This window comes from Diceros bicornis, chromosome 2, assembly GCF_020826845.1.
Source record: "Diceros bicornis minor isolate mBicDic1 chromosome 2, mDicBic1.mat.cur, whole genome shotgun sequence".
NCBI lineage: Eukaryota > Metazoa > Chordata > Mammalia > Perissodactyla > Rhinocerotidae > Diceros > Diceros bicornis.
Genome location: NC_080741.1, coordinates 11,203,588 through 11,227,666, shown reverse-complemented (window position 1 = coordinate 11,227,666; position 24,079 = coordinate 11,203,588). Strand labels below are relative to the sequence as shown.

General features: G+C 36.2%; 1 protein-coding gene across 2 annotated transcripts in view; it reads left to right on the top strand.

The window, feature by feature from the left end:
* Positions 1–24,079, top strand: part of PLS1 (plastin 1) — a 113,273-nt gene that overhangs the window by 76,315 nt on the left and 12,879 nt on the right. For both annotated transcript variants that reach the window (XM_058551699.1, XM_058551689.1), the window contains 6 exons: positions 6,567–6,732; positions 6,817–6,959; positions 8,852–8,947; positions 12,127–12,322; positions 16,891–16,969; positions 20,315–20,429. In XM_058551699.1, coding sequence (XP_058407682.1) covers positions 6,567–6,732; positions 6,817–6,959; positions 8,852–8,947; positions 12,127–12,322; positions 16,891–16,969; positions 20,315–20,429 — 795 coding nt within the window. The remainder of the gene's footprint in view (positions 1–6,566; positions 6,733–6,816; positions 6,960–8,851; positions 8,948–12,126; positions 12,323–16,890; positions 16,970–20,314; positions 20,430–24,079) is intronic.

Sequence of the window (24,079 nt, the reverse complement as noted above, 5' to 3'; positions counted from 1 at the left end):
GGCTTTATCTTAGGCACAGACGGTTCATTGACGCACAAAAAAAGATGAGAGAATAGATGGCTAATCCAGGATAAACTGCCCTGTTTGCTTGTGTCTTTTGCTAATATTTCTGTAAGGTAAGATGTGTTTTACAGATTAGGACACTGAAACACAAGGAGGAACAACACCTCTCTCCTGTCCCAGTTGTTGGAGGTTCCCGTTGTCCTTGTCTGTCGCCACCAACACAGGTCTTCAGAAGGAAGGTTGAGCACTCAGGGCAGTTGGCTCTCTTAAGACTTGGAGAACAACCTCTTTGTGGGGTTCTTCTGTTACTTCGTGTTCTTAAGATGTTTAGCATTGACTTTAGACATTAGGTGTCATCCTTTTCCCTACTTACTAGTAGGGCAAAAATGTATTTACCAATCAGAAACTACCATTTGTTTGAAGAGGCACATTTCAGCCTCTTACTTTCAATCTATTTTTTTAGCTAGTTTCTTATAAGTCATTTGCTAGACTTGTAAAGCCAACATTTTTATTTTATTTTATTTTTTATTTTTGTGAGGAATATCAGCGCTGAGCTAACATCTGTGCTAATCCTCCTCTTTTTGCTGAGAAAGACCAGCTCTGAGCTAACATCTATTGCCAATCCTCCTCCTTTTTTTTTCCCCCAAAGCCCAAGTAAATAGTTGTATGTCATAGTTGCATATCCTTCTAGTTGCTGTATGTGGGACGCGGCCTCAGCATGGCCGGAGAAGTGGTGCGTCCGTGCGCACCCGGGATCCGAACCCGGGCTGCCAGTAGCAGAATGCGTGCGCTTAACCACTAAGCCATGGGGCCGGCCCTAAAGCCAACATTTTTAATAAAATGATTGTCAAAGGATGCTTCTCCATATATCACAAACACGACCTGCTGATAAGACAAAGCTGAGTCTTACTGCTTACTGCAGTAAGAGAAAACACCACCTGCAAAGCCCTGGCAGTGTCTTGGAGCTGGGAAGGTGAAGTCAGAATTTGAGATTTGGAATTGTGGTTTAAGGTGGGTCTTTCAGTGTGAGGGAGAGGGAAGACTGATTAGGATTGGGTAAGGATCATGATACAACAATCAGGATTGGTGGAAATAGCAAGACGAGGATTTCAAGGTGAGGGAGTCATAGAATCTTAGCCTATAAACTGTCCATTGATGTTTTCTACTGAAGAGTTCATGGGTCTTTCAAGCAGTGCCTGCAATGAACAATCATACCTTTTGCCTTCTTCTCCTAGAAGAATAAAGTCATGCTAATGAAGACAGAGGAAACTAAGTCATGCCAGTGAAGACAGAGGAATAGCACAGTCATGTTAATGTAGGTAGTAAGGTGTGGTTTCCTTGTCAGTGTCCAGGCTCAGGGTAGTGGTAGAAGGTTTTGGTTCTCACTAGTTATTACAATGAATTTATATACTTCTTTTGGCCACAGTACCATGATGTCAATGCGTATGAAATGGGTCATTGTGAGATGAATTCTGTTACTGGAATAATTTTCAGTCTAGTTCTTTCCCTTGCTGATGCATTCTGGGGAATCACAATTGGAACAAGAGCATCCTTTATGCTCTTGGAAGAGAAGTTAGAAAAATATTACTGGTCAGGCCTAAATTGACCGAGGCTGCCCCTTGAAAGTTATATTGATTTAATTTAAGGTAACAAACGCATCTGAAGGTATTAAAAATCTTCTATGATTTCCATAAAATATTTGAAATATACTGATAATTTCATGTTTGTCATGTTTATTTGTAATGAATTGTGAGGTTATAAAGATATAGAAAGGTTATTTAGTTCTGCCTTCTTTGGAAAAACTATATTTAAATGAATATTGCTTAATACCACTACAAAAATAACTTATTTCCAAATGCTTACTTTAATTATCCCAGACTGATCCCCAAGAGATACAGCCATTTACTTGGAGCCCAGCAAGGTAAATTGCTTCAGCGTGCTGCAAGAGGAAGCCACTGAAATATTCACTGTGCTTCGTCAACCTTTGTATAGCTTCTGACTAGTAAACATAAAACCTAAAATTTTAAACAAACTGTGGGAGCAGGGGCCCCACCCAAACGTTGACTAATCCCTTTATAACATAGAATTAAAAGAGGAAGAGACAATCTCTGCCTTTTCCCAAAAGCAAATCAAACACAATTAACAACAAATCCCCTGGCTCTTAAAACTACTGCTTCTTATTTTTGGTGATTTAAAAGTCTGACTCTGTAGATTATTTATCACCATTAAATGGCCACAAAAACAAGGCCCAGCAGTAAACAGGCCCCTGTGTTTTTCCAAAAGATGATGGAAAAAAAATCCTCTGTACGTACTATGCATTTATTTCTAGGGAAGAAATTTGAAGAAGGAATACAAAAAAGCTAAAAGCTAAGATAACCCTAAATTTTTCTAATTCAGTGTCTTTTCCAATTTACTGCCTTATGTTGTCCCAAACTGTTTTTTTTTTGGTTGTAGTTCTTTTTCTTTATATTTGTATTTCTGGTCACTGATACGGCATTAATAGATGACAACTGAAGGACAAGTTGATATTATTAAATAAATTTTGCCTTCAGCTAAGCCAGTAGATTAAAATTAATGGCATGTTTGGGTAAAAAAAACATTTTAGAGTGAGAGTTACCCTTTTTTTAGGTTTATTTGAAAATAATTTCAAACTTACAAAAAGTTGCAAAACTAAAAACTGTATAAAAATACTCATATACCCTTTTCCTTGATTCAACTATTGTTAATAGTTTTATTCCATTTGCTTTAACATTTACGTGGATGCACACACGTTCTCTCTTGCGCCCATTGTGTGTACACATTTTTTTCTGAACCATTTGAGGATAAGTTACTGCCCTCATGACCCTTTACCCATGAATTCCTTAGCATATATTTACCAAGAACAGGGATATTCTATTACCACAGTTATCAAGTTCATAGATTTGTATACTTAGAGGCGCAAGATACCTATTTGTCCATCATAGTTGATGTTAATTTTTATTATCAGGTCAAAATGTTACCCAGTGTTTCTACTGTATGATTACTGTTTTCTTTTTCTCCCTCACAACTAATAAACAGTTTGTGGGGAGACACTTGAAAACTATGCAAATATCCTGCTCTTTAACAGAATTTCTCCCTAGATTTAGTATGCATTTATAATTCTTTCCTAATTTAGTCTTTACTGTGATGGTTGAAAAATGTTTTTGTCAACTCTAGCACTCCCTCCACGTGTACCAGTCATTTACTTGGCATTCTGCTGTAACTAAGAGACGCCTTACCTTCTCCTTCTCCCCACTCCCCCTCTCTGTCTCTCACTGTTATTGATATGGACTCAAGAATTCCTGTCTTTTCTGTGGCTTAAGTCATTGCTATGCTTAATTATTTTGGTGCTCAAATTGTCCCAGCTTTGGCCGTAGAGAGCCCCTTCAAGCTGGTTGGGTTTTTTTTTGTTGTGGTAAAATATATATAAAATAAAATTTACCATTTTAATCATTTTTAAGTGTACAGTTCTGTGGCATTAAATACATTCACAATGCTGTGCATTCATCAACACCATTCATCTCCAGAACTGTTCTCGTCTTCTTGAACTGAAACTCTATACCCATTAAACACTAACTCCTCATTTCCTTCTCCCAGCCATCCCCTGGCTGTCATCATTCTACGAATTTGGCTACTCTAGATACCTCAATTAAGCGGAATCATACAATATTGGTTTTTTTTGTGACTGGCTTATTTTCCTTAGCATAATGTCTTTTTTTTTTTTTTTTACAATTTTATTTATTTATTTGTCCCCCCAAAGCCCCAGTAGATAGTTGCATGTCATAGCTGCACATCCTTCTAGTTGCTATATGTGGGCCGCGGCCTCAGCATGGCCAGAGAAGCAGTGCGTTGGTGCACGCCTGGGATCCGAACCCGGGCTGCCAGCAGCGGAGCGCGAGCACTTAACCGCTAAGCCACGGGGCCGGCCCCATAATGTCTTAAAGGTTCATCATGTTGTAGCATTTGTCAGAATTCCCTTACTTTTTAAGGCTGAGTAATATTCTGTTGTATGTCTATGCCACATTTTGTTTATCCATTCATCTGTGGATGGACGCTTGGGTTGTTTCTACTTTTTGGCTGTTGTGAATAATGCTGCTATGAACATGGGTGCACAAATATCTGTTTCAGTCCCAGCTTGCACTTCTTTTGGGTGTATACCCACAAGTGGAATTGTGGGATTATATGGTAATTCTATGTTTAATTTTTTGCAGAATTGCCATGTCTTTTTCCACAAAAACTGTACCATTTTAAATTCCCACTAGCAATGCACAAGGGTTCTAGTTTCTCCACATCCTCTCAAACACTTATTTTTTTGTTTTTATTTTTTGGTGAAGAAGATTAGCCCTGAGCTAATGTCTGTTGCCAATCCTCCTCTTTTTTGCTGAGGAAGATTGGCCTGGGCTAACATCCATGCCCATTTTCCTCTACTTTATATGTGGGACGCCTGCCACAGCATGGCTTGATAAGCGGTGCATAGGTCTGTGCCTGGGATCTGGACCTGCGAACCCTGGGCTGCTGAAGTGGAGCACGTGAACCTAACCACTATACCACCGGGCTGGCCCCCTTATTTTTTTTTTAGTAATAGACATCCTAATGGGTGTGAAGTGGTTTCTCATTATTGGTTTAATGGACATTTCTCTAATGATTAGTCATGTTGAGCATCTTTTCATGTGCTTATTGTCCACTTGTATATCTTCTTTGGAGAAATGTCTATCCATGTCCTTTGCCCATCTTTTAATCAGGTCATTTGGTTTTTTGTTGTTGAGTTGTAGGAGTTCTTTATATACTCTAGATATCGATCCCTTATTGGAGATATGGTTTGCAAATATTTTCTCCCATTCAGTGGGCGCCTTATCCTTTTGTTGATATTGTCCTTCGATGCCCAAAAGCCTTTAATGAACTGCTTCCATTTTAAGAGTTAAAACTTCTGAATTTTAAGAGTTAAGAGTTAAAATTTTAAGAGTTAAAATTCTCTGGAGTTAAAACCTAATTGCACATCATATTTTAAAGAAGTGCTTCCAAGTAGGGGCTTTATAGAAATAAAAAAATCATTAGCCCAACACTAATAAACTGATAGTACTGAAATATCTATAAGAATGTCATGAAAATATAATATTTATATAATGTAATATTACCTAAATATAATGTTAATAATTTCCCTCTTTCCTTTTTCCTTTCGTGTGTATGCAAAGCACTATGAAAGTATAGGGGAGAGAGTGACTAATTTTGTGGTGGGGGGGAGATGATTCAGGAAAATCTTCATAGAAGGGATGAGCATATGACTTAGAGGAAGAGGAACATTATAGGCCAAGGGAAAAGCATATGTAAAGGCCCTTCTACCTTGGCTGAAGCATAGACTGTATATGTGAAGTGTTGAGAGATGAGACCAGAGTCAAATCCTAAAGGTTTTTGATTGCCATACTAAGGATTTGGACTTGACCCTCTGCGTTCTCTCCATGCCTTCACAAACTCTCACCCATTCATCGTTTATTCAATAAATATTTATTGAGCATATACCATCTGCTAAGTCCTGGGGAAACAGCCATGAACGTATCAAAAACCTCTGTTGTCATCGAGCTCATAGTCTAATTGGGGGAGATTTAATAATAAACATGTACGTATATGTCAGAGAATGATAAGGAGTAAAATAGGACTAATGAGGGCCAGCAGACGTTGTGGTGATGCTTGCCATTTTGTGTAGGATAATCAGAGAAGGCTTCACAGATCAGGTGCATTGGGGCAGTCTTAAAGGAATTGTGGGTATTTGGGGAAAGTGTGTAGCAGCAGAGGGAATAGCCGGTTCATAGGCTCTGTATAGCTGGCACAGAGTGAGTAAGAGGACATAGTGGGAGTGACAGAGAACATTTGAAAGGCTTTAAAGCTAGGGATCACCATCAGGTTTACATTTTACTAAAATCAGTGATAGCAGAGTATTGTGGAAGATGCATTGTAGAGTAAGTCTGAAGAGAGGTGTTAGCAAGGAATTAAAAAACTCAAAGAAAGGCACTGACAGTTTCCGGAGGTATTTAGAAGGTGGAATCGACAGAAATTGGTGACTAGATGTGGGAGGCAAGGAAGAACAAGGATTCTGCTCAGACTTCTAACTTAGGAAGAAAGAAGGCAAGAATGAAGGTTGGTCCTATTGACCACGACAGGAAATAAATAAGGAAAAGCCAATTCTAATGGGATTAGAGGAGGACCAGCGAAGCGTGACAAAAACATTGCTTCCGTTTTGGACATGGGTGTGAGGTACTTGTGAACATCTGGGTGGACATTACCACGTGAGGATATCGGTGTAGAGCTTAGAGTGGGGCTGGGAGGAAGTTGGGCTGGAGAAGATATGGATTTGAGAGTCATTGGCGTGTAGAGGTGATAGTTAAAATGTGGGATTCTTTTTTTTGAGTAGTGATATTTTGCTTGTATAAATGTTACTTATGTTTAAAAATCTGAAATTTCACAATTCATTGTTTTTTATTTACCTTTACAACTTGTTGATAAGACTTTAGAAAGTACTTCCTGATGGATTTTTCTTTGTGGCAATTCAGGAAAATTTAAACCTGGCCCTGAATTCGGCCTCAGCCATTGGTTGTACAGTGGTCAACATTGGTGCACAGGATCTCAAAGAAGGAAAACCTCACTTGGTCTTGGGACTTCTCTGGCAGATCATCAAAGTTGGTCTTTTTGCTGATATTGAGATTTCCAGGAATGAAGGTAAGATCATCAAAAATATTTACATTTCATTGATACATACTTATGATCGAAAGAATTTATGTTTCAAAAATGTTTTCCTCTCAGCTCTGATTGCATTGCTAAAAGAAGGTGAGGACCTCGAAGGACTGATGAAGCTTTCTCCAGAGGAATTACTGCTGCAGTGGGTGAACTACCATCTGACCAATGCCGGATGGCCTACCATCAGCAACTTCAGCCAAGACATTAAGGTTCATATTTTAATATTCAAATTTGTCACATAAAATATGGATGTAGAATGTAAAAAACAAAAGAGGTTCAAGTTTAAATTTGAATTGAAGTTTAATTCACAAGGACACAAGAGAATGAAATTTTGCATTTCTCTTTCCGAGGTGGATCCCCCAATTATAGTCACAAAATCTTTTATTTAAAAAAAAAAGCTGGTTTATTGGCCTTTAATAAGAAATACAACTGGCTGTGAGAGGGCGGAGATACTAGCATTAGCAGATTAAAGCATTCTTTCCCATTTTATATGCCACAGATAGACTGAATTATAATGAGGATATCAGTCTGTTAATTTGAACTGAGAAACACATCTGTTTGCTGGACTAGAGGTCCTTGTGGGCCTGACCAGTTCAACATTGTTACTCCCACTTTGCCACTAAGAAGCTAACAGGAAGCCAAGTTATCTGAGGGCAAAGGGAATCAGTAGACAAAAGGAGGTCTTCAGGTACGTCTCTCCACCAAAGTAACTTGAAACACTTGCTCCCTACTGGGAGAGCCTTGTCAAGGAAACCATAACATTCAGTCTGCCTAACAATAACTCTCCCATGGTCGCTGCCTAGACAGACATTGCCACCTTGGGTCCCTATGACTTCTTCTCAATGTTTTCTTTTTCCCCCAGACTAATCAGTGTTGGCATTAATTCGTATTTTCTCTTTAGATATATTAACACTTTCAGTCAGGTTATGTTTTTGTCACGATGGCCTAAATGACAATCTCTCTTTGAAGTGACATTGTATTTCTCTGCTTTCCTCTCCAGAGGAGAGGAAATATATATACTCAATTTAAATTTTTATTTTGAAGGGCTCTCTTATTTTAAAATTCGGTTCATCAGATATTTGTTAAACCCCTCCTGTGGGGCATTATGCCAGACATGGGGGATGCAGAGACCCAGCTCTTGAGAAGCTTACCAGTTATACAGGAGATAAACATCTGGTAGATGGTATTTTAGTTATCTATTGCTATATAACAAGCCACTCAAAACTTAATAGCTTAAAATGATGATTTATTGTTTCTCATGATTCTGTGGCTTAATGCAGCTTGGCTGAGTGGTTTTGCTTCAGGTAGTTTTGGTTTGGGTCACTAACTCATTTGCATTCAGCTGTCAATTGGGCTGGTCTGGAAGGGGTGCTCAAGGGCACCCCTCACGTGTCTAGTGCCTCACTGCTTCTCTGTGAGGCCTTTCCACATGGTGAGCTGGAGCTTCCTCATAGCGTCATGTTGGATATCTCGGATAGTGGGACTTGTGACGTGGAGACTAACTTCAAGAGGGAAGGAGCAGAAGCTCTTCAGGCTTGCGCTTGGAAGCTCCAGGACATCACTTTCACTACGTTCTGTTGGTCAGAGCAAGTCACAAGGCCAGTCTAAGTTAAAGAGGAGGGAAAATAGATTCTGCCTTTTGATGGGAGGAGCTCATGTATGTACAGGGCAGAATTATGATAGCCATCTTTGGAGAAGACTTCGTTGGATGATTTAATACAATGTGGTCACGGCTTATTTATAGAGGTGGGCATGGGGTGCTGTGCAATGTAGAGGAGGGCCCTTAATTCATCTAGAGAAACCAGAGTAGGCTTCCAAAAGATGATACTTGACCCTAATATTAATTGATGCTGATGCTTGGGAGTGTAAACAAATGAAAAAGGTGAGGAAAGGTATTCTGGTGTAGGGAACAGTGTTGCTAGAAGCTCTGAAGTGTGAAACAGCATAGTGCATTCAGGAAGCTACAAGTAATAAATAAAGTTACTAAGTTATTACTCCATTCTTTGAGATGAAGGCGTTTCTTCAGTTGGAGCACTTCTTTCCTAAATCCAATGATGATTTTATTCATTTTTAAAATTCTATTTCATTTCTTTCCTTGAAGGATTCAAGAGCATATTTTCATCTGCTTAATCAGATTGCACCTAAAGGTGACCGGGATGGTGAACCCGCCATTGCCATTGACCTTTCAGGATTTAATGTGAGTACAGTTTTTAATTAAAAAAATTTTTTGTTTTTTAAAATATACATAATGTAGGGCCGGCCCCGTGGCTTAGTGGTTAAAGTACTTGCGCGCACTCCGCTGCTGGCGGTCCGGGTTCGGATCCCGGGCGCGCACCGAGGCACCGCTTCTCCGGCCACGCTGAGGCCGAGTCCCACATACAGCAACTAGAAGGATGTGCAGCTATGACATACAACTATCTACTGGGGCTTTGGGGGGAGAAAAATAAAATAAATAAAATCTTAAAAAAATATATGTATACATAATGTAAAATTTGCCATTTTAACCATTTTTAAGCGTACAGTTCAGTGGCATTAAGTACATTTGCATTGTTTGCAACCATCACCACTGTCCATCTCTAGAACTTTTTCATCATCCCATAGTGAAATCTGTATCCATTGAACAATAACTCCCCGGTCTCCTTTCCCCCAGGCTCCTGGTAACTAGTCTTCTACTTTCCTTCTCTCTGAATTTGACAAGTGAGTACAGTCACATTTAGAGTGCAGTTCTCTATGGGCAGCATCCCTGGTGGAGTCCTCAGCCCTTCATTAAAGCTTGGACTTTGCTCTTCAGAAGTTTCTTCGTGCCCTTGGCTCCAAATCTCCATGCTAAGCCATCTGGCTGTCATGACTGAAGAAAGGGAATTGCAGAGATCTGACCTTGAGTATATGTGGAATGAACTCTACATCCACTTTTCCCTGGTGCAACATAACTGGAACTCGCCAGAGTGCTTTTGTGACTGTCACTGTATACTAGGAAAGGGAACAACAAGCTGTTATTAGATGGCCAAGCAATTGATTATCAGTTCTTCCAACTTACATTCGGAAATACGCAAAATAAAAGATGGCAATTCTGAGTATTTATGGTGTAGGAAGGACTGATACAGGTCCTGACCCATCTAACACATTTCCTAGGAAGCCCATTCTTTTAACACCAGTTGTAAATACCAGGGATGATTCTAGCTCAACATTAAAGTCTGGTCAGATTATAGTTTATGAAAATATGTTAAGTACTTAAAGTGCAATATCCATAATATTTAGTTTTAAAGACAACTTGAGTCGTTACTAATTTATTATATTTCACATTATTATAATGAAACGTAAGAAATTTAGTATTGCTAAACTATGCAAAATTTGCAAATTATTTTGAGTCAGAAAATTAGGAACTTAAAAAAACTTATGGAAAATTTCAAACATATGCAAAAGTGAACAGACTGAGTATACTGAACTACCATGTGTTCATCCCCCAAGTTCAACAGTTATCAACTCACGGTCAATCTTTTTTCGTTTATTGCCTACCTATTTCCCTTCTCTCCCATATTGTTTTGAAGGAAATCCTAGACATCATATCATTTCATTGATAGATACTTCAATATGTATTTCTAAAAGATAAAGACACTTTTAAAATATAACCATAATACCTTATCATACCTAAAAAAATTAACAGTAATCCATAATATCATCAAAATATCTAGTCAATGTTGGCATTTCCAATTGCCTTATAAATGTCAAATTTTCTTTTTATAGTTTATTTGAATTAAGATTTAAATAAGGGCCACATATTGTGATTTGTTGATGTCTACCTTAGGAACTTTTTATTGTTGTTTAATAGCATTGAGTCAATCGCTTTCTCTGATTTCATTTACTTTTGTTTTTTATTTGCTGAGGAAGATTTGCCCTGCACTCACATCTGTTGCAAATCTTCCTCTTTTTTTTTTTTTGGCTTGAGGAAGATTAGCCCTGAGCTAACATCTGTGCCAATCTTTCTCTATTTTTTGTACGTGGGATGCTGTCACAGCATGGCTGGTGAGTGGTGTAGGTCCATGCCCGGGATCCAAACTAGTGAACTCAGGCTGCTGAAGTGGACCGTGCGGAACTTCAACCACTCGGCCACGGGGACGGCCCCTCATTTACATTTTTACTTCTTTGCAATTCTGGCGCACAGAATTAGATAGGTCGTAGTCCTTGGTCATGATAAACTCTCATTGTGGGTCCATGCATCTCCCTCTTTTTATTTATTTTTGTTTGGAGTCATTTCTTTGTTTGTTTTGAAATTGTCACAAGCCTGTATGAACCCTCAATCCCTCAATCAAGCTCAGACCTTGGCATTAATTTACTGTGCAGTTCTTTCTCATCTCGTCTCTCTGCCTGACCTTCATGTGATAATAACTATCTTGAGTCTTATGTTCATTGTTCTTTGCTTCTCTCTCTTTTTTTTTTTTGGTGAGGAAGATTGGCCCTGAGCTATCATCTGTTGCCAATCTTCCTTTTTTGCTGAGGAAGATTGGCTCTGAGCTAACATCTATGCCCATCTTCCTCTATGTTGTATGTGGGACACTGCCACAGCATGGCTTGATGAGCAGTGTGTCAGTCTGTGTGCGGGATTTGAACCTGCGAACCCTTGGCTGCCGAAGCAGAGTGTGCAAACTTAACCATTATGCCACTGGGCTGGCCCCTGATTTTCTTTGTGTATAGTTTTCTTTCAACCAAATATATTCCTTAGAAAATTAAATTTTTAATTTTACTTTTTTAACTTCATATGAAGTTTATCGTGTCATACTTAAATTTCTAGTACTTATTTTGAATATATTATATTGCTAAGAGTCACTCATATTGTTGTATGTCATTGTGTGAATATAACACAGTTTATTCATCTACTCTCCTGTTGATAAACATTTGGTTTGTTTCCAGGGTTTTGCAGTTGTGAAAAGTGCTGTTCCTTCTGATTTTAATATTTTTTTATGTGTATCCCAACTCGTTTTTCATTGAGAAAAGAGTCTGGTGGAAATATCATTCAGGGTAGAATGGGTGAAACAACTCAGCCTCTTAGCCAGAAGGCACTCTAATGTATGGCCTTCACCAAGTTACCTATAATTTGACCAGTAGGAGCTTACTGATACAATATTTGAGAGTTTTGTTGAGTATTTCAGCAATAAGGGTGAAATATTACTCTGATCCCAGCGAGAAAACTCAGAAACTTGTTCTCATAGAATTTTTAAAAAATGAGGAAGTTGATTTGGAATTCTTGCACATTCTGACCTTATTTTGAACTACTATTTGATTTATTTCCAGAAAAGTAATTGCTTATAAATATGCATATCAATAAAAATGTATGCCAATCGAAAGTTTAATCTTGACCGTTTTTATTTCATTGTTTAGGAGAGAAATGACTCAAAGCGTGCTGAATTCATGCTTCGAGAAGCAGATAAACTGGGCTGCAGACAGTTTGTTACTCCTGCAGACGTGGTTTCAGGCAATCCTAAACTCAATTTAGCTTTTGTAGCTAATCTGTTTAACACATACCCAGGCCTACACAAGCCTGATAATAGTGACATCGATATAAATTTATTGGAAGGTATGTTCTTTCTGCCTTTGATTGATTCACTGTGTGTACCTTCTTGTGTATTGTCCTCCTTCACTGTCAGAGGTAGGGCATTGTGGTGGGAGATGCAATTTACTGTGTGTCGGCATGTGCATTCATTCAAATGTTCAAATTAAAGAAAGTGGTTATTTGTTTTGGTTAAAAGAGAATGCTGGGGTAAATTTACTTGTCTCGTTTCTTCATAAGAGGTTAGTGAAAACTACCATACATTTAAAATATTTTCTTAAGTAGCCACATAACGTAGCTCCACCACCAATATGGACAATGAATTATCTATTGGAAAAAATAATTATTTGTAGCTTTTTTCCTCCTTTGAAAGCTGCAGTTTGACTCCAGTATTGTTCTTTTATGAATGTCTTTAGTGTACATGTAAAAATTTACAATATTCATTACTTGTTGTGTGTGGGCTGTTATCTGTCTCATAATTTATAATACTTTCCTGTTTTGCTTCGTGAAATGCAGATTTGACCCCTCCTAATGTAGGTACTGTATTTAGTACTTTTCTCTACTCTTTAAATATATTCATTCTGAATGTTCTTTTTATTAGTACCATTTGTTCTTTCTGAGTTGATATTTATTTTTTGCATTGTTCATGCTGTGTTTTTTCTGTCTTAATATGCCTAAAGAATGAATGACAACAACCAAGAAACACAAATGAAACTTAATTAGAATAGCAAAACAAGGCTTGATTATGTAAACTTTCCACCTAATTTGCCTTCCATAATGATGGGATATTGTAGTTGTAAACACATTAGAAATCAGTTTTGACAACTGGATTTCATGATTTGATGTACTGCCTTTATCCCTCTCCTATGAATAAACAAACTTATTTTTATCACAAGTAATCTTTGAAAGGATCTATTTAGGTTGTATGACATAGATTATTTTGTATTATTTAGCTAGGTTACATTGAATATTATTGAAGCTTAGAATATATGAAGCGTCATAATGACAAAAATATTCCCAATATTTAGTTCTTTTTCCTTATCACTGTTTCCCAGCCTCTCTTCTTTTCTTCTCGCATTCTCCCTCTCTCAAATATTCTCGCTAGTTGCCCTGGTTTGGAGAAAGTAGTCCTCAAGTAGAGATTCTTCCTGGTGGGGAGAATTTGATGTTGCAGTGTTCATTCTCTCACATCACCCACCTTACTCCTTTGTTCCCCAGTGAGACGAAATGAGAAATCAGTTTCACGATCTTTTTCTCTTTGCCACAAGAGTCGCAGTGTCCTTGTCGCTTTATAATTACAGTTTTTTGATTAATGAAGTTTCAGATTTAACAAATTTGTTCTTTGAGGAATATGATTAATTCAATTCACTCTTCCTGAGGTCCAGTAAAATAAAATAAAGACTGTATTCTCCATATACATATGTAACTGAGAGAGAAGACAGAAAAAAATGTAGATTTTTCAGCAGAGAAATTTAGGGTGAGGGATTAGAACTTTTAAAAAATTAAATGAAAAGGAAGACTGCTAAGTTTTTACCAGTCTGGAAAATTTCAAAATCTCTCTGTGTCTTACAGTAGAATGCGTTGTTTAGAGTGGCATATTAAAAATGATCTGCTTTTTATAGTCACCAAATTCTTGCTGTATATCTTTTCCAACTTGCTCGCTCTCCTATTTGTCACGTTTGAATTCTTTTGCTAGTGTTCAGCATGCTTTTGGAATTTTTCAGTGTGAATAGGATTGCTAAATATTTCCATTAGTATTTACTATATTTATATAAGAAGTTACTGTGAGAAATATTTATCAATCATCTTTATTTAGAACATATGTATGTCCTGACACATCTGCCAAAAATGTATTTGACTTTGTCATTGGAATTTTTTCCTCTGTAAATTTGTTTTTATAGATCCTTATGAAATTTGAAGCTTGACCTTATCACATCCCATATTTATATCTTAGTATGTCCTCATTGGCAAAGAATTTTATCTGTATGGAATTAAGGAAAATTAAAAGCCCAATTAAATATTAAACCTTCACATTAAATTGAGCCAAATATGTGGGCTCTGTATAGAGAGACCATCTCAAAATTCATTTGTGGTGATAGAAAATACATAGGCCACAGAGTTAGACTTGGTTCAAATCGTGGTTCCGCCATTTAATATGTGAGTGACTTCTGTGAGCCTTAGTTTTCTCATATATAAAATAGGACTAATAATACTTATTTGGAAGAATTACAGAGCAAGTTAAAATGACTCTATGAATGAAAGAGTTTAGCATACAGTATGTGCTCAATAATGGTCAGGTCAGGAAGAGACAAACACTTAATACATCAGTACATTAGTGAATGTTAAATATACGTTAGTTTCTTTTCTTCTTCTTAGTAGCCTACTTTTAATATATTTGTTATTTTTTCTGAAATGTTTATCAATTGCAGATGTTGGTTTGGCCCTGAAAAACGAAAAGAATGTCTCATAGTTGTTTCTGTCTTTTGTATCAGCAATTAACATTTTACTTCTAAGATTGCTTTAGTTGTCTGTAATCCAGATGACATTTCCAATCTGGAATACATGTGTTTTTGTAATGCTTTACCATGGCTCTTGCACCAATGTGTAGTGCTTCTGGCTTTGAGCATTTGTTTACCAAGATAACTTGGGATGGTATTAGATAAATAAACGCTCACTTATAAAATCTATTTTACTTTCCAGGTATCAAAAATTAAAATAATAATGATATAATTAGTTGAGAAAAATAGGAAGAAATAAGAACCTCTAAAGCTTATGATAATTTCAGAACTCAATCAAAATACAAATTTAGTGTCTTTAAATATTCACTATATCATCAGGTTCAGCAGAATTTGGATATTATTTTAATTAAAAATTAAACTGTTGTTATACTGTCAGTGTTTGTAATTTAAAAACATAATTTGGATTCTCCTAGATGGAAATATGTAAAAATTCTTTAATTACCGGAAAAAAGTTTATATATTCAGCAAAATAACAGATTGTAATTAGAGAAACCACTAAAAGTTAAATCCAAATCACACGCATCAAGCTGTTGATCGTTGTCTGTTTATATTTATGTCATTTTGGAGAAGGTTCAGAAATTTAATTTGCAGCTATTTAATGACTCCTACAAACAAGGCAAGCATTGCTTCTAAGAATATTTAGTTTAACTTGGTTCTTTTGAAAACGGTTCTCATATAGGTTTTATACATATTATAAAGTAGTAGTGGTGGATACAACAGACTGATCAGTTAGCTTTTATGCAGACCAGAGGGAACAAAATTTAAGCAAGAAATATATGGCTGTATAATTTAATAGAGCAAGAATTAAAGTAGATTCTGGGAAAGCTGTTAGGTAATGGCATTGAAACCGCATGAAAATTCAGTCGGCAGATTGTTTCCTGAACTTGGCACAAAAAACAGAATGCTTTAGATTTTGCATGGTTTTGGTTTCTATTCTGAGTGTGCAGGTTTATGCTGTCTGTGGCACTTGGTCTGAAGATGACCACAGGGATGGCTCTGTAGGAATGGACCCCTGGAGCTCAGATGGTTCTAGATTTATATGCTGAATTGTCCTGGGAATCCCACATGAGCCAAAGTCTAGAGAGTGACTTGAACTTAGAAGTGATGAGAGGTGTAAATGTTTCAGTTTTTCAGGAGTCTGGTGGTGAGATGTAGGCTAGGCCATTCTCTTGTCCCCTAACTTTGCTGACAAACGAACAATAATATTATAGATAGTCACTTAGGACTATTTGCAATCCAGGAGGTGACTAGAAGGCAGACATGGCAAGGAGAGCCCATATCTCTCTCTGCCCACTTTGTGGCGACCGTAGCACACGTTTTTCTTATAGATTGGGTAAGCACTGCTATGAAGGGAATGCTCAGGAAGGTTAGGTCGTCACAGGTTAAATAATAGTGCCTGCAGGAGTTTCTTCTTGAGGTGATTTTTGAGGTCTAGGGACTTACTATGATGAAATGTGTCTTTCTCTTAGCACCCTGTGTGAGGGCTGTGTCCCTTATGTATTTTTAGTAATGACAATCTAAAATAATGCAGGAAGTCTATAAAATAGTTATATCCTGTTACCTGTAATCCCCCCACTTCATTGCTGTTTGATGTCATTAAAATGTAGGTTTCTGTGCCCAGAAACTTTCCTGTGTAAAACTATAATCTGTATAACTTTAGAAACACTGTATTGGGAAAGGTACTTTTCTATTTCTGTTTAATGTGCTAATGTTACCCTGACTACTAAAGATCTTGTTTTAGTAATTTTTAGCCAATCCCTTTTGCATGGAATCACAACTACAGATATGACCATATTTTCCTGTTACTTTTCTGCATAGAGAAACCTATGGCTCAGTAGTTCACAGACATCAAGTAAGGGACTCTAGATGGAGAAATTTAGAGCAAATGGAGGCTTTCTAGACAGAGGGAAAAAAGGGACTTTGGCAATTAGATTTTTTTTCCCCTTAAAAAGATTCTAGTATCACAGGACCATGCCAAAGTATGTATGGCTGGTTTGTACCTGCCAGAATGGCTTATAATACAATTCTTGATTCCTTGTGTCCTGAATCATCAGTGTGAACTTGTGTCTACTCTAGGAGAGAGCAAGGAAGAGAGGACATTTCGGAACTGGATGAATTCCTTGGGGGTCAACCCATACATTAATCATTTATACAGGTAAATATTTTATTGTGTTTCAGTTTTACAGGCAGAGTTCAACTTGTCAAGTTTCAAACTGTAGGTAGGTTTACATGAGAACATTTTCTAAAAATCACAAAATTTTAGCTGATATTTCAAGTTTCAGAATGCTGGGGATTGGCAATAATGGATTTTAAAAGATAAGTATTGTGTAAAAGGATAAGAATATGATAAAATTAGTTATAATTTTTGATAATATAAACAATTTGGTACAGATAATCCATCTTACTCTTATAATTATTGATCAGGAAAATAAATTATTTCAACTTTAACAGAACAATATTTTATAAATTGTTATTATATTAATATTTTTCATTATAATTCACATTCTTGTATATATTTTTGCCAAAAACCTCAATTATCCCATAATTTTTTGTGTATATTTTTTCTAATTTGTAGAAATAACTTGCTTTCCCTGAGTAATTGTAATTTATTTTATTCGTTCTTGTTTAAAAATGACAACACATTATTAACATTGGTAGGTCTAATCTTTTACTGAATCTTTTCCTGTGCTCTCTGGTAGTGCTAACAATGTGTCTTTCTAGGTGTGGATGAGAGGAAACCTACCTTCTCTCTTTATTTCAGGATCTACCAGCCTGCCTTAAAAAAATGCAAAAGAGCTCAACTTCAACTGATTGTGTATTTTTTAGGAAAAAGGTCTAATTAACTAAATCTATTAATAATTTACACATCAAAGAACCTTTACACATTAAAGAAACTCCTTAATGAACATTAACTAAATTATTATTTAAATATGAACGGAAGAGTAATGCCACAAAAGACCAAGGTCACTTGCTAAGTGAGGATTTATGATGCAGTAATTTCTGCTTCTTGGTGTATATTCAAAATATTCTTAAAAATCTAAAACCAGTATTGCCTTATTATGGTGTCCAGCTTTGATGTGATAGACTCATGCTTGATAAACTCTTTAAGAGGGTAAATTCCATCAAGATGACAAGAGATATACGTCATTTAGACTGGAACTCCCATTATAGTAGCAGGGCAGTAAAAGAGTCAAATACTGGAGGTGAGGAGGGGTTAGATCTTTAGGGACTAATTTGAAAGAATGTCTATAATATAAATTGAGAGAAAAGAATAATAGATATAGTATGATCTCATTTTTACTTTAAAATTGAGAGTGTACATATTTGTGTATGAATTTTTAAAAAAAATCTGGAGGGACGAATACTAAAACTGCACGCAGCCTGGATAGTAGGAGTGGAGGGTAGTGAGGACACTTTTATTTTTAATCTTAAATATAAATATTTAATCTTAAATATAGTTTTTTTTTTTACAATGAGCATGTATTTCTTTTTTTTTTTTTTTTTTTTTTTTTTTGTGAGGAGATCAGCCCTGAGCTAACATCCGCCAATCCTCCTCTTTTTTTGCTGAGGAAGACGGCCCTGGGCTAACATCTGTGCCTATCTTCCTCCACTTTATATGGGACGCCGCCACAGCATGGCTTACCAAGCAGTGCGTCGGTGAGCGCCCGGGATCCGAACCAGCGAACCCCGGGCCGCCGCAGCGGAGCGCGCGCACTTAACCGCTTGCGCCACCGGGCCGGCCCCCATGTATTTCTTTTTTAATTAGAAAGTAAATTTAAAACTAGAGGATTAAGATTTGTTCAGACTCGTGGTACCTTCTTCATAAATGTCAAGAACACTAGAGTTCTCTATGGTTGACAGTGGAGAAGAGAATTGAGCAAATTTTTTGGTTAAAGATGATTTGTAGTTATACAGATCTTGAAATGCTAGCACAGGGCTTCTAGCATTTGTAATTTTTTCTTGGGAAAGGGAATTCAGAAAATTGTCAAAAGTAACATAACCTTAAAGAGAACCAACAGATACAGAAAAAACAATCGCCAGAGGTCTAGTTGGCGCCAGAACCACATGTCCGTGAATTTGCGTCTGGATCATTTTCCCAAACCCACCCCTAAGTGATTGCTTCTCACCTATAGTATATACCAAACCAAACCAAAGCATTGGAATACTTCAGATTGGTTTTAATGGAAAATTCTGTCCTCTAAACTAGTTATTAAATATATTTTCAGAACTATTAGTCCTAGAATTTTTCTATGACAGGTTGGTTCTGGATCACATCTTGAATTCTCCAGAAATCATTTCAACTCTCTGGGCTTCATTTTCCCTATTTGCAAAACATGAATAATAGTACCATACTACGTAGAAATAAGAGTGAATTAATTTAAAGTAAAAAAGAAAAATTCATGAAATAGATGAGATTCCAGAACCTATACAAATACTTTAGTGATTTTTTTTTTATACAAAATTCTCCATGTGCTTATAGATAACCTAGTCAGCTCTTAATTACCTTCATAATAGACTTTCTCCCTCCATCACTCAGCACAGGGCCCAGCCCCCTTCACTGCCATACATGATGTGTGCTCAGAGATGCACAGTAACTTTAATATGAACCTTAGCAAAGCATAACTCAGTGAACAAGCTGTCGAGGGAGAAAAGCCACATAATACATCACAGAGCTAACAATTTTAAAATCAATTGCTATTGCTTTATGTCCTTCACGTACAGAATTGAAAACAGACTCAATAGACATACTTCCAGTGTCTCAGAAGAGCGTGTTTTCCTGAATCCAAAGTAGTACTGTTCTGCATTGGTGGTATAGTGCTGAGCATAGCTGCCTTCCAAAGTAGGAGTATTCTTACTTCAATAATCCTGCTTGCTCATAAATCCCTGCCTCTTAACCCTCATTATTTAACATGAACAGCTGCCTACTGAATAGCTATTGTGATTTTTATATAATTATTTTTTTAAAGTTTTAAAAATCATAATACCTAAGTACTACATGAACTCATTCTCACTGTATACGTTTCAGGAAGTATGTAAGTATGTAGAATAAAATTAAGCACGATAATTTCTCCCTTATCCCTACCATATTCCTTTTTTTCCTGCCCAGAGGTAATCGCTATTAACAGTCCATAGCACATATAGGTAATTAAATACTCTTAATTTTGAAAATAAATTTAATACATAATGTATGCAATATTCTACCACTGGCTTATTTAAACGTAATATGTCTGGTAAAGCTTTTTATGTCAGTACATAGAGATCCACCATATTATGTCTTATGGTGGCCCGGGAGTCCGTGGTATGGATAGTTTATTCAACAGCCTCCTGCTGCCAGGCATTTAAGTTGTTTCCAGATTTATAAATACTGTGGCAGTGAATGTCCTTGTACATATATCTTTGTAAACATTTATGAAAAAATTTTGGACAGATTCCCAGATTATAAGTTCTGGGTCAAATGATAGCGTTCCTCCTCCTTCATCTTCTTTTCTCCCTGTTTTAGTGACCTTGCAGATGCTTTAGTGATCTTTCAGCTCTATGAAATGATCCGCGTGCCAGTCAACTGGAGCCAAGTCAACAAACCTCCTTATCCTGCTCTTGGAGGGAACATGAAGAAGGTGAATGAAATAATCACCATGGATGTGTTATTATTATTCTGATATAAAACAGAGGATTTAGAGTTTCTTAAAGCTTAGTAAAGTACGGTCTGTCCCCACAGTTCTGATTTCAAAACAAAATGTGTTAAGCTTAGTAGCCTTTTTACAAGCGTGCTTTAATAAATGTTTGGAAAGATGAAGGCAGTCTCCCCAGTCAGACCCTTTATATAACTGTTTTTGTCTTTATCAACTTGTAGTACTTAATGTTCTTTGAGATGCATCATAAATACGTTCCTATTTTATAATCACCAGAACTTGCCAAATCTTCACTGGTTATTCGTTAATATTTTTCAACAGATATTACCTACTACCTGTACAGTGCAATGCAGGATATAAAATAGTACAAGGCATGGAGTTGGTTCTCAGGGAGCCCTAAGGAAATTAGAGAGATAAGATATGTGTGCAAACAACTACAATACAACGCAGTGTATGCAAAAGTGAATATTATGAGTTCTAAGAAAGAAAAGGCCACAGGCTGCACTTATCATGAGAAGCTTCATGCAGGAGGTGGTATTTGAGTTAGAGTTTTAAAAAATGGATAGAATTTTATCAGAAGGGGACTGGACAGGGGGCTGAGGGTTAGGAAAAGGCATAGTGATGGGAAAGTATAAAATGTGTTTCTGGGAATTGGGGAGAATAGTTTGGCTATAGCAGAGGATAGGTGAGAAGTGAATATGAACACTAAAAATTTGGATTGGAGCTAGATGTTGAGAGCTTTGAATGTCAGATTAAAGAGTGTTTGGGTTTTAACCTGTAAGCAATGGGAAGCCATTAAATGTTTTTGAGCAGGGCAGTGGCTTGATTACAGTTGGTGGGAGAATATCTGGCAGATGAATGGTAAAGAGAAGTACTTGTCTCCCAGTCTCCTCTCTCCTCAAATAGGGGAGGTATGGTGTCCTTGATGTTCATGTTTGTTCTGTTGAACTGCTGCTTTACTATTCAGCTTGGGTTTTATTTTTTGCTTTTCTTTTCTACCTTCTGCATCAGGATTATTTCCTTTCTCAAGTGAAAGTATGTTGGACTTCTAAATTTTTATACTTTCATTTAACTTTGTCCTTTCATTTAAAATGTTGTGAATAGTTTAAATATATAATACAAATTAATGGACTCAAATTGCTGTAACTTATCAATATGGTATTTTGAAATTGAAATGCATTCTCATGATTTAAAAGCTATCTCTAGTGGAATAAATGGAAATATAACCATATTCCTGGATAGAAAGACTAAATATTATAAAGATATTAAATTTTTGCAAATTAACTTATAGGTGGAAAATAATTCCAGTTAGAGTTCCAATAACTCTCCTTTTGTATTTGTGTATATGTGGGCGTATATATGTGTGTGTTGGGGAATGGGATTTATAAAGTGATTCTAAAGTTCCATTGGGAGAAGAAACAGGCCTAAATCATCAAGAACATTTTCCAAGAATATTGAGGAAGGAACTGTTAGAAAACATATAAAAATTTATTATAAAGTTAAGTAATTGAAATAGTTTAATACATCTCTAAGAATGGAATGGAATAGAGTAGCCTAGAAACCTATTCTAAAATATAAGAACTTAATATATGACAAGGTGCTTGCTAAATTCGACAGGGAAAGGAAGGATCATCCAAAAAATGATGTCAGAACAACTGATTAACTGTTTCCTTAGGGAAAAAAGTGATCTTCACCATATATCATTCACCAAAATAAATTCCAAATGGATTAAAGGTAAAGACTTAAAGGATTAAATGTAATAAATAAAACTTTAAGAAAACAGACGTGAATGATTATCTACTCTTGGAGTGATAAACAAATTACAAAGGAAAAAATTGATATAGTAGATTGCATATAAATTTAAAACTTCTGTATGCAAAAATAAACACCATAAACAAAATTAAAAAGCAAACAATAAAAATAATAAATTTGGAAACATATTTGCAACAAATATGACAAATGGTTAATATCCTTAACACACAGATCGTTCAAACAAATCAATTACTAAAACTCGATTGCTGTTACTAAAATTGTAATAGCCAAGTAAGAAAGTGAACAATGTGAGTGAACTATTCACAGAAAAAGAAATAATGATAGATAATACACATATGAAAAAATTTTCACCCGCAATAAAGAAATGCAATTTAAAATAAGAAACAAGTGAATTGCACTGCATCCAGTGTTAGAGGAAGTGTTCACTTGTATAAACTTTATAGAATCAGTTTGGTAATACATATCAATAATCTTCAAAAAGTCTTTTGACTTAATAATTTCACTTCTTATTATCTATCCTGGTGAAATAATCAGAAAGTCAGACATGAAGTTGTATACCAAAACGCTCATCATAGCAATGTTTGTAGAGCAAAAAAAGAGAAAATGACTTAGCTGTTCAATGAAGGATTAATATATTATGATACACCCATAAGATGAAGTAAAATGTACCGTTAAAAAAAAGCATTTTTACCGTTTTAGTAATAGTGACATGGAAATGAGCAGGATACAAAATTGCATATAGACATATGAATCTGATTTGTTTAAAATATATATACATGGAGACATGCATTCAAAAAGGACTTCTTTCTGTTCCTTCTCCAGATCTCCGGAATGAATATGTATCTATAGACTTTATAATTTAAACAAACTGTTTTTTAAAAGACAAAAAGGAAATACATCGTAATATTAAAAGTAGTTAAATGGGTAGTGTAATTACAAGAGATTTGTATTCATATTTTTTCAGTATTTCTAGTGATTGGACTAGCTACATTTTATATTTTATTTGATTTGCCTATAATTCTTCTCACGGGAGTAGAATTCCGAAAATTCTGCTAACTAATTTCATGTAAGTTTTTTAAATCAAAATTTCAGATGCAAAATGTAACAGGAAAACAGAAATTGAACCACTCATTATACCTGGAATTTTTAATTGAATGAATCATATGTAGAGTACTTCCTTTCAACAAATACTAGCTGTTTATAGAGTGCAACATTTCAGGCCTGAAATAAATTCAGGATGTTTAAAAATGAAGAAGCAGTACTTTCATGGCGCAGTATGACAGGGACTTATGGACTTTGGGCGTTCATCAGCAGACATCACTTTGCTTTATTTGTCAAGTTCATAAAGCTGCACCACTTAAGAATCTTTTCTTCATTATTCTTCAGTATTTCTTTTCACCTGGAACTCTGTATCCTATTATGTAATTTTTCTCGTTTTCCAAATGATCCAAGCTTGACTTTTGTACAAAGCATTTGAAGTGCTTGGTAATCATTTTTTCCATTAGCTCTATGAGACTGTGCTCTCCAGTTTTTTCTTGCTTTCTTTATGTTCATTCTTAGCTTTCGCAGGTTCACATCTTCTAGCCTGACAGCTCTAGGAATTTCCCAGGCTCAGTTCTTGGCTCAATGCTCTTAACTTTCTATATTTACATCCTCAGGGAGCAGATCCATTTTTAGAGTGTTAAGTACTGCTATAAACATGGCTTACCTCTAGGAACCTAATTTCTCATTCTTTCTCTAGTTTGGTACCTCTCCAGATCTTAGAAGTGTTTTGCCAAATTTGGAATCAAATGTTGTCAAAAAATAGAACACATCTTTTCCCTTATGCTAGCATCCATTTCCAGTTTCCCTTTCGTTGCCAG